At 32.7% G+C, this 12,653-nt stretch overlaps 1 protein-coding gene across 11 annotated transcripts in view; it reads left to right on the top strand.

Annotated features, from left to right (window-relative positions):
• Atrx (ATRX chromatin remodeler) overlaps positions 1-12,653 on the top strand; it is a 231,630-nt gene that overhangs the window by 215,495 nt on the left and 3,482 nt on the right. For 10 of the 11 annotated variants that reach the window (XM_058584904.1, XM_058584910.1, XM_046462149.2 and 7 more), the window contains 4 exons: positions 9,320-9,469; positions 10,429-10,554; positions 11,481-11,576; positions 12,103-12,231. In XM_058584904.1, the coding sequence (XP_058440887.1) occupies positions 9,320-9,469; positions 10,429-10,554; positions 11,481-11,576; positions 12,103-12,231 (501 nt within the window). The remainder of the gene's footprint in view (positions 1-9,319; positions 9,470-10,428; positions 10,555-11,480; positions 11,577-12,102; positions 12,232-12,653) is intronic. The other variant, XM_058584905.1, reaches the window with a different exon arrangement.

The following is a 12,653-nucleotide window of genomic DNA, read 5'->3' as shown; positions in this document are numbered from 1 at the left end:
TAGAATAGTATTGGCATATAGTCATGCATTCAGTTTAGCTGTAAAAAAAAAAAATCTAGAGAGGGCTGACTTGGATTAAGATCTCAATTTCACAGTACTTTTTTACTTCTATTTTGGGGGGTTGGGTGGGTATGGGGGTTAGAACCCCAGGGCGCTTAACCACTGAGCCACATGTCAAGCCCTTTTTATTATTTTTTTTTATTTTGAGACAGGGTCTTACTAAATTGTTTAAGGGCCTTGCTAAGTTGCTGAGGCTGGCTTTGAACTTGTGATCTTCCTGCTTCAACCTCCAAAGGCGAGTTGCTGGGATTACAGGCATGTACAATCATGCTTAGCACATCACTGTTCTTTTTTAAATATTTTTATTTTTTAGTTGTAGTTGGACACAATACCTTTATATTATTTATTTTTATGTGGTGCTGAGGATAGAACCCATGGTCTCGCACATGCTAGGTGAGCGCTCTACCACTGAGCCACAACCTCAGCCCCTCATCACTGTTTTGATATGATAAAATACAGAGCTAGGGGAAAAGGGCACTGACCATCTCTATTTTAGAGTTTCAGCTTTCTCAGGATTCTGCTACACAAATGTTTTTTCCCTTATTACAAAGAAAATATGATAAATTGGTGAATTTTCAAACTGGAAATATAAAATTTTCATATACTAATCACCTAGATTTTGGAGTTATTAATATTTCACTACATTTGCCTTATCTATTTTTTTCTGAAATATCTTATATTACAAGCATTATAATATTTAGTTTGTAAATACTTAAGTATAATTTCTAAAATATTAAGACATTTCTTACATAATCACAATACTATGAAATGAATAACCTAATTTCCTAACATTGTCCAATAATACATCTATATTCAGGTTGTCTCCAAAATATCTTACTTATTACTTTGTTCATACCAAGATCCACCCAAGATACACATACTACACTTTGTTATGTATCTTCTAATTTGGTGCAGTTACCTCTTCTCCCTCCATTCTGTACTTATTTTATTATTTCCTGATAGTATGTTTGAACTTACTCTTCTAATTTTCATATATTCTATAAACTGGAAACTAGAAATTAATCTAAAGACTTGATTAGATTTATGATAGATATGTTTGGCAAGAATAGTTTGTAGATGTGTAAAAGACATTAAGATCTTTTGAAAACATTAAAACAAGGTAATGAGGATAAAGGATTCATATATATTGAGTGCTTCTACCATGTACTTTTGAATATATGATCTTAAGCTGGGGGTGTTGCTTAGTGGTAGAATTTGTGTTTAACATGCATGAAACCCTGGGTTCAATCCCCAGCACAAACAAGCAAATGTTATTTCATTAATCCTTGCAATGACTCTGTGGCAAGGGATCATCTAACTTTTTGTTGTGTTTTGTTTTTGTACTGAGGATTGAATTCAAGGCTCCTTTGCCATTGAGCTACATTCCCAGACATTTTTTTTTTTTTTTTAAAGGAAGTTTATTGCTTTGCTAGCAAAGGAGAAGCACAGGGGACTCCTGTCCCAGAGGCTATGATTCTGCCCATCATCAGGAAGAGGGGGCTTTTTTTTTTTTTAATATTTTATTTTTTTTTAATTTCTCGGCGGATACAACATCTTTGTTTGTATGTGGTGCTGAGGATCGAACCCGGGCCGCACGCATGCCAGGCAAGCGCGCTACCGCTTGAGCCACATCCCCAGCCCCATTCCCAGACATTTTTGGTGTACTTATTTATTAATTTTTATTTTGAGGCAGGGTCTCGGTAATTTGTTAAGTTACTGAGGCTGACCTTGAACTTGCAATCCGCTTGCCTCAGACTCCTGAGTCATTGGGTTTGCAGGTGTGTGCTGTTGTGCCTGGCTGAACATTACCCAATTATTAAAGAGCAAAGTTAAAAAATACAGAAAGAAAAGGAAAAGAAACAGGCCCTTTATCTTTACATAAACATAAGAATTAACAAATCACTTCCTGTCTGTGTCAGTCTCTTATATAATGAGAGCAACACATTAACTTGGTTAAAGTTCTTTACAGTACTAACGTTTTTATCTTTATCTACATAAATTGCTCAGTATTATCAAGTTTTTACTTTAGATTATGAGAGATGTCATTTAAACATGACTTACATTTAAAATATATACATACACATTCTCAGGTCAAATAATAACTTGTTAATCCATCTATAGCTTTGACTTCCATAAGTCTAGGGTCTCCTTGAATGATTCCTACATCAGAAAATTTGTCCTGTCAAACATCTCTTGAATTTTTTATTAGAAAAACTTGATTAAAGTCTAAAACCCCTTACTGTGTGGAAACATGTTGCTGGTGGTTTGTTGTTTTTATTAAAGTCTGCTTTTGCACCTTTAGAAAATATATTAGAAATAAGAAAAAGTGGTTAAAAAAATACTGGTAGAGTTCTCCCAGTAGCTTACCAAAAGAAGAAAGTATTTTGGAGAAGAGAGTTAAATTCTGTCAGATATTACTGATGGTGAGAAAAGATCATGCCTGAGAATTGACTATTCATTCATTCATTCATTCATTCATTTAGTTATTTGTGTTTAGTGGGGATCAAACCCATGGCCTCATGCATGCTAATAGGCAGATGCTTTACCACCAAACTATGTCCTCAGCCTGACCATTAGATTTAACAACACAAAGATCATTGGTAGACCATGCACTGTGCTAAGCACTTCATATGTAACATTTAATTTCCATAGTTATCCTGTGAAATAGATACTTACTAAGCCCACTTATAGATCAGGAAACTGAGGCTCACAGAGGTAACTTACTCAAGGACATAAAGCTAGGAAATAGAACTAGAATTTAAATCTACTTAAAACTAAATCTGCACTGTTCATCTAATACAACAGCCATGGGGCTTGAGATGTAGCTCAGTGGTAGAACACATGTCTAAAATAATGTAAAAGGCTCTGGTTCAATCCGCAGCACTGCCAAAATAATATCACCAATACAAGAGCCACTAACTACCTGTGGTTATTTACATTAAAACTAAAATTAAATTCAAAGTTCCTCAGTCACACTAGTCAAATTTCAAAAGCTTAGTAGCCATATAGGTTGTAACTTCTGTAGTACTTTAGAGCCTATGATCTTAACAATTGCACATAAACCCTCCCAGTTTACAAAGTTACCACCTTTTTATTTATATGTATGTGCATATCTGTCTATATATTTCATTTAAATAATTTCATTAAACCTTTCATCTGAAATTAAGACTGACAGTTTTTTTTTAAATCAGATAAGTTGATTCCAGCAGCATTATATTGGTATTTATATTCCAAGCAGTGTAGTGATAAAATTTTGTATTATAGGAGTTCAGAAGGATGTAACTAACATGTTGGGATAATCAGTAATCCTTTATTAATACAGGAACTTTAGTGCCGCAATAACTGTATATTAATAGCGTAAGTGGTATTACTCTGTTGGTTATGTTGGCTAAGTAAAATTGAAGTCTTTTAACATTTTAAAGGAGGAGCAGCAGAAAATAGAAACTATTCATAACCCACTTGAATCAAATGTATGAAATATGATATGTCAAGAGCTTTGTAATGTTTTGAACAACCAATAATAAAAAAAAAAAGAAAATAGAAACTGTGATTCTTTTAAGAGAATTAAGTATTTAAATACCTCCTCACTTTTGTCTCTTCAGTTACTAGTGTTTGTATGGCCAAGTTTTTTACATCAGATTTATTATTTTGGACTCTATTATTTTGGAATGTAAATTCCACGAGAGAATTGATCAATATAAGAATTACTAGGTGACCTTATTTATATCATTTTAAATCATTTTCTTCAAATGTTTTCTTTCTTTCAGATAATAACTTGTTTAATCCACAGCTCTGCCCAAAACAAACAAAAAAACCCTATGATATAACTTGAAATAGCTGCTTTAATTCCTATTTTGTATGTATTCTATTTTCTTGTTAAAATATACTATAGTGGAGTTAGAGGATCTAACATTGTGAAGTAAAGATGATTAATACAGATTGTATATGATAAGAATTGATTTTCCATTCAGGGTCTGCTTGAAAAGTTACAACCTCCAGAAAATCTCTGCGGTCATATAAAATCCAGAATGACGGTTCTCCACCTCACAGTAGCATGTGTAATAATTGTAATGGGTAATCAATTTTTAAAGGTTAAATACTAAATATAGCATCTGGCTCTTTAAATGTTAAATTAAGAAAAAAATATTCTTATCAAATGAGGCTTTACCCTCCACCAAAGTCAGTTTGGCAGGCCTGCGTTTTCTTTCGTTCAAAGTGACAAGTTCTGTAGTTGTCACTATCTTATTCATACCAGCAATTTGGGAATCAGGGTATATTTATAAATGCTGTCTGGCAAAGGTTGTGTGCTCTTGACCCAAAAATCTGATACGAGGTGTTATGTGAACTTCATTCAGTAAGCTCTCTAGTTACTTATCAAATGCCCAACTTTTTTTTTTTTTCCTCCAGCATAGTTTGGGAAAAAATGGTCCTCAAATTTGAAAGTAGATGCTTTTTGAACCAGAATATTAAATTTCTTTACTAAAAATGTAGACTTATTTAAGTTAATAAAAGGAATTTTCATAACCTCTTGAGTGGGTAGTTATGTATTCTAGTGACATTTTATTTCCAGATATTGTAAAACTCAAACTCAAAGTGATGGCAAGCAAAATATTTTTGAAACGTGACAACCCCCCCATCCTACCCTCAGGCAAAGTCTTTATTATTTTTAACAATTGTATTTTCAAGGTTGAATTTCAGAATTAATTAGATGGGAATTTTTCTCAGTTTGCCAAATACTTTAAACTTCTAAATAAATTAACTTAAACTTTTAATTTATCATTAATTTTGCTTTCTTATTAATTGAACTAGTCATTTTTAAAGCTTAAACTAATTTAGGTTGTTAGCTAAAATATAGACCATGCTTTTTTCAGCTTGTTGGCTTTTTCACTTATTTAAGGAAAAATAAAGTTTAGACAAAGAAATGTAAAGGTACACATTTGGATGTAATTTAAACCTCATTTTGATGACTGTTGGCTTAGTGATTATAGATTCTGTTCCAGTATTGTTTTCAATAATAGTGTTACTATAGCAACTAATATAAATGCTGCTCTTTAAAGGGGGAAAAGCAAAACCTCTGCACTGATTTGTGTTGTATATTAGGATGAAATTTTTATTTATTAACTTTTATAGCTTGCTCTGGAGTTTGCAGAATTGTTTTCCCTTGAAGAAATAACCTGAGGATCCTGTTACAAATACTTTTTTGCCCTCTTAATCTCATCATTTGTTTTTTTTTATTCATCGAGTGCTGCAATTAATTTAAAAGGGGAAGATGCAGAAAATTGTGTCTTACACAGCACCCTGGAAGAAAGAGTTCTGTTTTTCTGCTTTTGAAATGTATAAACAATTTCTGTTTTTAAAAATAACTGACTTGTACTGTATTAAAATGAAGATGATGGCGAGCATACCTGTCTAAGTCCTTGAGTATTATTGATTACTATATAGGCAAGTGACTAAAATACACCAAAATTTATCTAATTTCATTGCAGATTTGATAATAATTAAAATAGGAAACAGTCTTATTGTCTTAAAATAACTCTTAAGGGAATAAATAAATAGATAAAGTTTATATATATAATGTAAGTATTGTTCAGCCTTTAAAAGAAGGTAGCTAGGCACAGTGGGGCATGCCTACTAATTCTAACTACCACTTTAACATAATCCCATTTTTGTGCAAAGCTATGTGTGGAGTAATAGATAATTAATATAACCGGTGGTTATATCTAGGTTTTGTAATTAGATATTAGTATTGTTTTCATTAATTTTTTAAAAAATTTATTTGAAAAGAGTGATTATGGTAGCCAATAGAAACAATGTGAAGTTTTTTTTTGGTTTGATGGAAAGAAGGAGGTAATATTTTAGCAAATAATCCAAAATTTTGTAGTGGTAGAAAACAAGTCACATGAACTTTTGTTTTGACTTCCTGGCATTTCAATCAACAGTTGGGCAAAAGGAATGTTATTTTATGGGCAGAGCTGAACCTCCAGCATAATCTGACCTTAATTAGGCAATCATGTTTGATTTGACTTGATAGTCTGGAATTGGTGGGAAGACATTAAAATCAGGGATTCCCCAAATTAATAACTCCTAAAGATGAAAATTATAAAATAGTGCATGTCAGATTTATAGTAAAAGAATGAACTTGCTTTTCACAGGTTTGTTTCTGAGAATTGTTAGTCGATGTTTTTATATTTTCTTTTATTAAATTAATATATGCTTGTTCTTAAAAAAAAACTTCCAAAAGCATAAAATTGTTAAATGTGATAGAGAAATAAACCTACTAGAATCCTTCAGGTGATTATCTTTTTATTTAAAAGAGTAGATCTGGGAAATGGAGGAACCATACCTCAAGAAAACAAACATTCCTCATAGTATGTTAGAATAAGCACTTAACCAGTAATTAGGTTAGGATTCTGTAAATTTAGTTTCTATTCCCAGCTAGTCCTTAGCTGTGTGATTGAAAGATGTAATATTCTTCTCTGGTCCTTAATTTCTATTGATTCTAAGATAATTTGGGCTTTGAGACTATAAGATGCTAAAGACTGACATGATAAAGCTTCCTGATATATGAGATATTTTTATAAGGATATATATGAGTGTATGTGTATACATACAAGCACACATGCATTTTTTCCTTCAACCATAAAAAAGTAATTAATGTATGAATTGTGGTGTTATAATTAAGAAATAAATACTATACTTAATGGATATAGTGTTCATTTTCCAAGAGTTGAATATTTTCTTTAATTCTGCTATACTGAGATCATCCTGTTAGGCCTCTGAGCAAAAAGTATTTTGTCCATGTTCAATTTAAATTCATAGTTAGGCTAAGTTATAATAAGACCCAGTTTTATAGAGAGAATAAATCAGAGGCACAGACTGAAATAATTTGGTTGCTAGTACTTTTGGTCTTTTGCTTAGGTAGCTTTCATAGTGAAATGAATTGATACTGACTGTGGTTAAGATCATCATTTATTGCTAGGCAGAATTAAAATTAAGGATTATCCATAGTACATTTGAACCTTATAATTTATTTGTTATATTGTAGAACAGCTGACTTCTCTAACTGTCTTTGGCATGGTTACTTTTTTAAAAAAAATATGAGTGTTATCTTGTTGTATTATACCTTTCTCTTCAGTCATGCTTTGGGGAGGTGGACATGGGAGTCACACATCTAAGGAAATGTTATCTTTTAATGGAGTGAATCAGTGCAACAGGTGTTTTTTTTCCTACATGCCTGGTCAGTAACTTTAGAGACTGATTTAGTGATACTAAATTTGTTCAATGTGGCATAGGCCACACCTTTGGATAGCAGATTTCTACACTGGATAAGAAGAGAAGTATTTAGCCAGGTGTAGTGGCACACTCCTGTAATCATAGCAACTGGGGAGGCTGAAGCAGGAGGATCACAAGTTCAGGCCAACTTCAGCAACTTAGCGAAACCCTGTCTTAAAATAAAAATAAATAAAAAGGACTAAGGGGTAGGGGTTGTGGCTCATTGGCAGAGCACTTGCCTAGCATGTTGAGGCACTGGGTTTGATTCTCAGCACCACATATCAATAAATTTAAAAAAGAGGGGTGCCCATTGACAACTAAAAAAAATATTTTAAAAGACTGAGGATGTAGCTCAGTGGTATAGTTCCCCTGGAGTCAATCCCCAGTACCTTGCCCTCCCCCCCAAAAAAGAAGAGAAGTGCTTAGTTAACTTTCAAAGGAACTAAAGTTGGCATCTATGTATTCTACCAGTGAACTTCCTTGAAGACCTCCTTTTGTATGGTTTATTTTGTTTTGGTACCAGGGATTGAACTCAGCCCTTTTTTTTTTTTTTTTTTTTTATATGGGAACAGGGTCTTGCCAAGTTGCTAAGGCTGGCTTTGAACTTTTGATCCTACCTCAGCCTCCTGAGGCACTGAGATTACAGGCATGCACCACCACACCCAGCTGTATGATCTTTTAGTGTTTTCTAATAGTCTCTTTAGTCTAACAAAGGAAGTAGCACATACTACATGTCAACATGAATTATTATATAGTCTCAATTACAGCTGTGTCTATTAAGAAAATTGGTTCCATGATTGTTTATTGTTTATTGGGATAACCTGATTGTTTATAAGTGTTTATTGGGATAACAAGATAAAAAGTTGTTTACATGATATAAATGTTAAAATATATAGAATTAATGTCAGTATTTGCTATTGTATAGAAGAAAATTTAGGGCCTCGTGATCTGAATTTTTCACCTTGACTTATTTAATAGACATTTATGTTCCTACCATTTTGGTGTGATTAAATATGTAAAGATAATTCTTTTCAAATGTGGGTCTTCTCTATAGTAAAAATGGATGCATTAAGTATCACTAGAATTAATTTAATGTACTATATACCTTCCACTACCTACATTTGTTCATTATGTTGTTTACTGAATTAACAATTTAGAATGTGTATTCTTGGAGAACTTATTTTTTAAAACATGGAAAATCTTTTTTAAAAATGAGTTAGTGTGTCTTTTATATATTCGGGTCTTCATGTGTGATTTTCTTAATTTTTAATGTTTTTATTGACACAGAATGCTACTTTAGTGTCCTTACTGAAAATATGATTATTCCAATTTTTAAGCATTTGATTTTTAACCTTAAAAGACTAACCCAGGACACCATGGCTTTTAAAAAATGCACTATGATAATAAGTTATTGAAGAATGTTTATCAGTTGAAATTTGACTCATGGATCCTTAACAGTGCAATTTATATTTGACTTTTTTATAATAGAAATATAAAGATTATATATTCCAGTTAAACTTTCTTGTATCTGTTTAGATTAATTTAGATTTAGTTTTTGCTAGTATAGTGCTTGGTAGCTAAAGTGTTTGCGAAAATAAAGTTGTTACATATGTATGAACAGGAGTAGCCATGATTTTTAGCACAGGCATCCACTATAATCACTTACTTAAACAGAATTGTATTAGCATTTATCAACTCAGTTCTAAGCACAAAAGGTATATGAACAAATTTTTTTTTCTAAGTTTGGGAAAAAAGACTTTGAAAACTGAAAAGTGGTAAATTTAAAAAATTACATCTCTCAAACATGTTATGTAAACATGAAATTCTGATGTAAGAGTACGCTGTTGCATGTTTTATGACTGTTCCTAAGTCATTTATAATATATATTAGACATGTGAAAAGCAGTCTTAACAGTTAACCAGCAAACTATGGAGACGTGAGACAGAGGTAGAAAATAATTCTCTATTATTTCAACCTCTCTAAACAGGATACTATACTTGCAGAACTTCTTCAAATACATAAAGAACACATTGTAGGATATCATGAACATGATTCTCTTTTGGACCACAAAGAAGAGGAGGAGTTGACTGAAGAAGAAAGAAAAGCAGCTTGGGCTGAATATGAAGCAGAAAAGAAGGTAGTTCACTAAAAATGCTTTTGAGGCTGGATGCAGGGGCAAACATCTGTCATCCTAGCTACTTTGGAGGCTAAGGCAGGGCAGTTGCTTGAGCCAGCAGTTCCAGACCAGCCTGGGCAGCACAAGAAGACCCACAGAAAATAAAATTTTTAAAAACACTTCATTTGAAAGAGCAGTGAGGAAGAAAAGGGTCACATTTGAAATGGGCAATAATATAGTAGGTCTTCAGGTACAGGGTCCCCAGTTCTGAGTATCAGTTTATTGGCTACAGATACATTTGGTAGTAAAGTAGGAGAAGACATAGGGAAATAATAGTTTACACTTGAAGAGTAGTAACCCCACTTCTTAGCAGTTGGTGAATTGAGAGTTGAGTAGGAAGCTACATATTTAGCATTACTTAGCTTGTTACTACCATATGTAGTCACATACAGGAGCTTAGAGTTTGGAAGTAGGAGTTGCTTTAGCATGTATACCATGAAGTCTAAATTTTGGCTGAATACCTGAATGCAAAGTATTTTCTTATTGGATATTAGTGTCATCTCCAGCAGCAACTTTATTAAAATAATTCCATGTTTGTTTTAAACACCAACCCACTAAAGCAAAAAAAAATGTGCCTCAGCATGGGAAACCTTATCCTAATACCTGAATCCTTTTTAAACTCCTAACTCATTGTACCAAACTTCTTTAATGTTAACGTGATGTTAGGAGTCTCATCAGAAATCACTGAATTGCCTCATTCTGTGGGAATTATTAGAAAAAAAGAATACACGTTTAGGAGTTAAAGCTTTCCATGTAATAAGATCTTGGTCTCGGGTGAAAAGGGTGTTTTGTTTGTGTGTGGAAGAGTGTTAATAATTTCCTAGATCTGAGAACATGGATTCTTTTCTAAACCAGTAGGTGATGTAGAATTTCAAGTTTTAAATCACAATGTGAGAAGTGCATAATTTTTTTGTTTTTAGGGACTGACCATGCGTTTCAACATACCAACTGGGACCAATTTACCCCCTGTCACTTTCAACGCTCAGACTCCTTATATTCCTTTCAATTTGGGAGCCCTGTCAGCAATGAGTAATCAACAGCTGGAGGTAAGACATGAAGTACAAAAGTAGTTTAACATGAATTAAAGGCAATTTCAAATGCCTTGTTGTTGAGGGTTCCCTATGCAGGAATATCACATTCTCCAAACGATTACCTCTGAATAGACCAAGAAATTTTTTTTTTATTTGTTGACCCTTTTCAACCAATATATTATAGTAAAATGCAGCTTGTTCAGAGCACAAGGGAATCAGTCCTTGAATTAATGCAGTTTGAATTATTTTAATTAAGGAACAACAGGGCAGCCGAATGGCTAGGGAAATAGCACTTTAATCAGTTATAAAATATTTGAAATAAACACATTCCATTCTTAATATTTGAAAGTAGGACAAGTACATGCCTATTTATATTCTAATACAATGTAGAAGTACTACTAAATATATAATGCCCAGTTTTGTCAAATAAGTGATTTAAAACTACAATCAATTATGAATTAAATAGGAAACATTGGGTTTGAGGGTTTTTTCCATTTTAATTGGCACATTATAATTACACATAATAGTGGGATTCACTATCATATATTCATACATACATACAATATAAAAATACAGTTTGTTCCCTGGTATCTAATCCCTCCCTTAGGTTTCTTTCCTTGTCTGTACTGGTCTCCCTAGGATTGGGTTTTATTATACTAGTAGTTTAATAATTGAATCTGTGTTTTCCTTTTTTAAATGTGTTTATGTAGTCATTTAAATGACTGAATTATTGGTACAATAAAACTCAAGTTTTTATTTTCCTAACAAGACACTTTTGGCATTGAGGGGTTTTACTCCTCTTTACTGAAGCTGAAATTTGCTTTTCCCATCAATTATTTAAGATTTTAAAACCAAGTGCTATCAATCGGCAAGAGGAAGGATCCCTATACCTTAAAACTGTGCTGTCTTTCTTCCCTAACTTATTTCTTACATTCTTCTAGGACCTCATTAACCAAGGAAGAGAAAAAGTTGTAGAAGCTACAAACAGTGTGACAGCAGTGAGGATTCAGCCTCTTGAAGATATAATTTCAGCTGTTGTAAGCTAATTGGCAATTGTATTATTTCAACCTCAAATTTTTGTACCTCCCCCCACATATCATTTGTCTTAATTTTTAATTGTAGTTTGCATTACTACTTTTGTGGGGGAAAGAATATAATTCTTACAGCTTGATTTGCAGTAGTGAAGTACTAGTAAACTGGATAGTAGTCCCAAACTATAATTCAGCAATTTTACATAGATGTTGGAACAAAAGAGAAATGGGTAGAATCTAAGAATTAAGAAATTAACCATAGAGATGGATATGTTGTTTGCATAAATTTAATAACCAATTATGAAAATTAAATCCAAATAGTTTTTTTTCCATTCCAGAGATAGCCAACCCATGCACAACATAGAACAACTTAGAACCCTGCTTTTACATCACTGTTTTCTTTAGAAAAAAAAAAATAAAGGAAAGAAGGGTGGCAGAGAATTTGTAAAATCCTGAATATCTTTAAGTACCGTGATTATTTTCTCTCAGTTGTACAGCCATAAGGATTAAATAGAAATTTTTTTTCTTTTAGTGGAAAGAAAACATGAATCTCTCAGAGGCCCAAGTACAGGCATTAGCATTAAGTAGACAAGCCAGCCAGGAGCTTGATGTAAAACGAAGAGAGGCAATCTACAATGATGTACTGACAAAACAACAGATGGTAAGAGTTCTGACTATCTCTAGGTTATGTTTAATTTTCTTGAATTTGTAATAATAGGCTTGCATGACAGCTGTGTCAGCCCTCCTGTGAAGCAATGGATGGTATTCTAGAAAAAAGTTTGTCAAAAACCTAGTAATATCGAGGAAAGATAATATATTCATTACAAAGGAGCAACAACTTCCCAAATGGATATTCTTGCAGTTTGTGCTGGATCTGTTTCATATAATTTTAAGTTTTTGTATATTCTGGACATCTATATAGGAATTTTGCCAGACTTTCATCACCTTTGCTATTTTTTAAACAACTTCAAAAAAGTATTCTTTTCAGTGTATTTAATTTGAGAATAAGAAGTGGAGCTCTGGATGATATATCACAAGTTCCAGTAAATTATATAGTTCTTCAGAAAGCTAGGATATTCCAGG

This window comes from Marmota monax, unplaced genomic scaffold (genome assembly GCF_021218885.2).
Source record: "Marmota monax isolate L192 unplaced genomic scaffold, Marmota_monax_Labrador192_F-V1.1 WCK01_AAM20220418_F8-fsc00192, whole genome shotgun sequence".
Classification (NCBI taxonomy): domain Eukaryota; kingdom Metazoa; phylum Chordata; class Mammalia; order Rodentia; family Sciuridae; genus Marmota; species Marmota monax.
The sequence above is the reverse complement of the archived record's forward strand: the minus strand, read 5'-3'. Positions and strand labels throughout refer to the sequence as shown.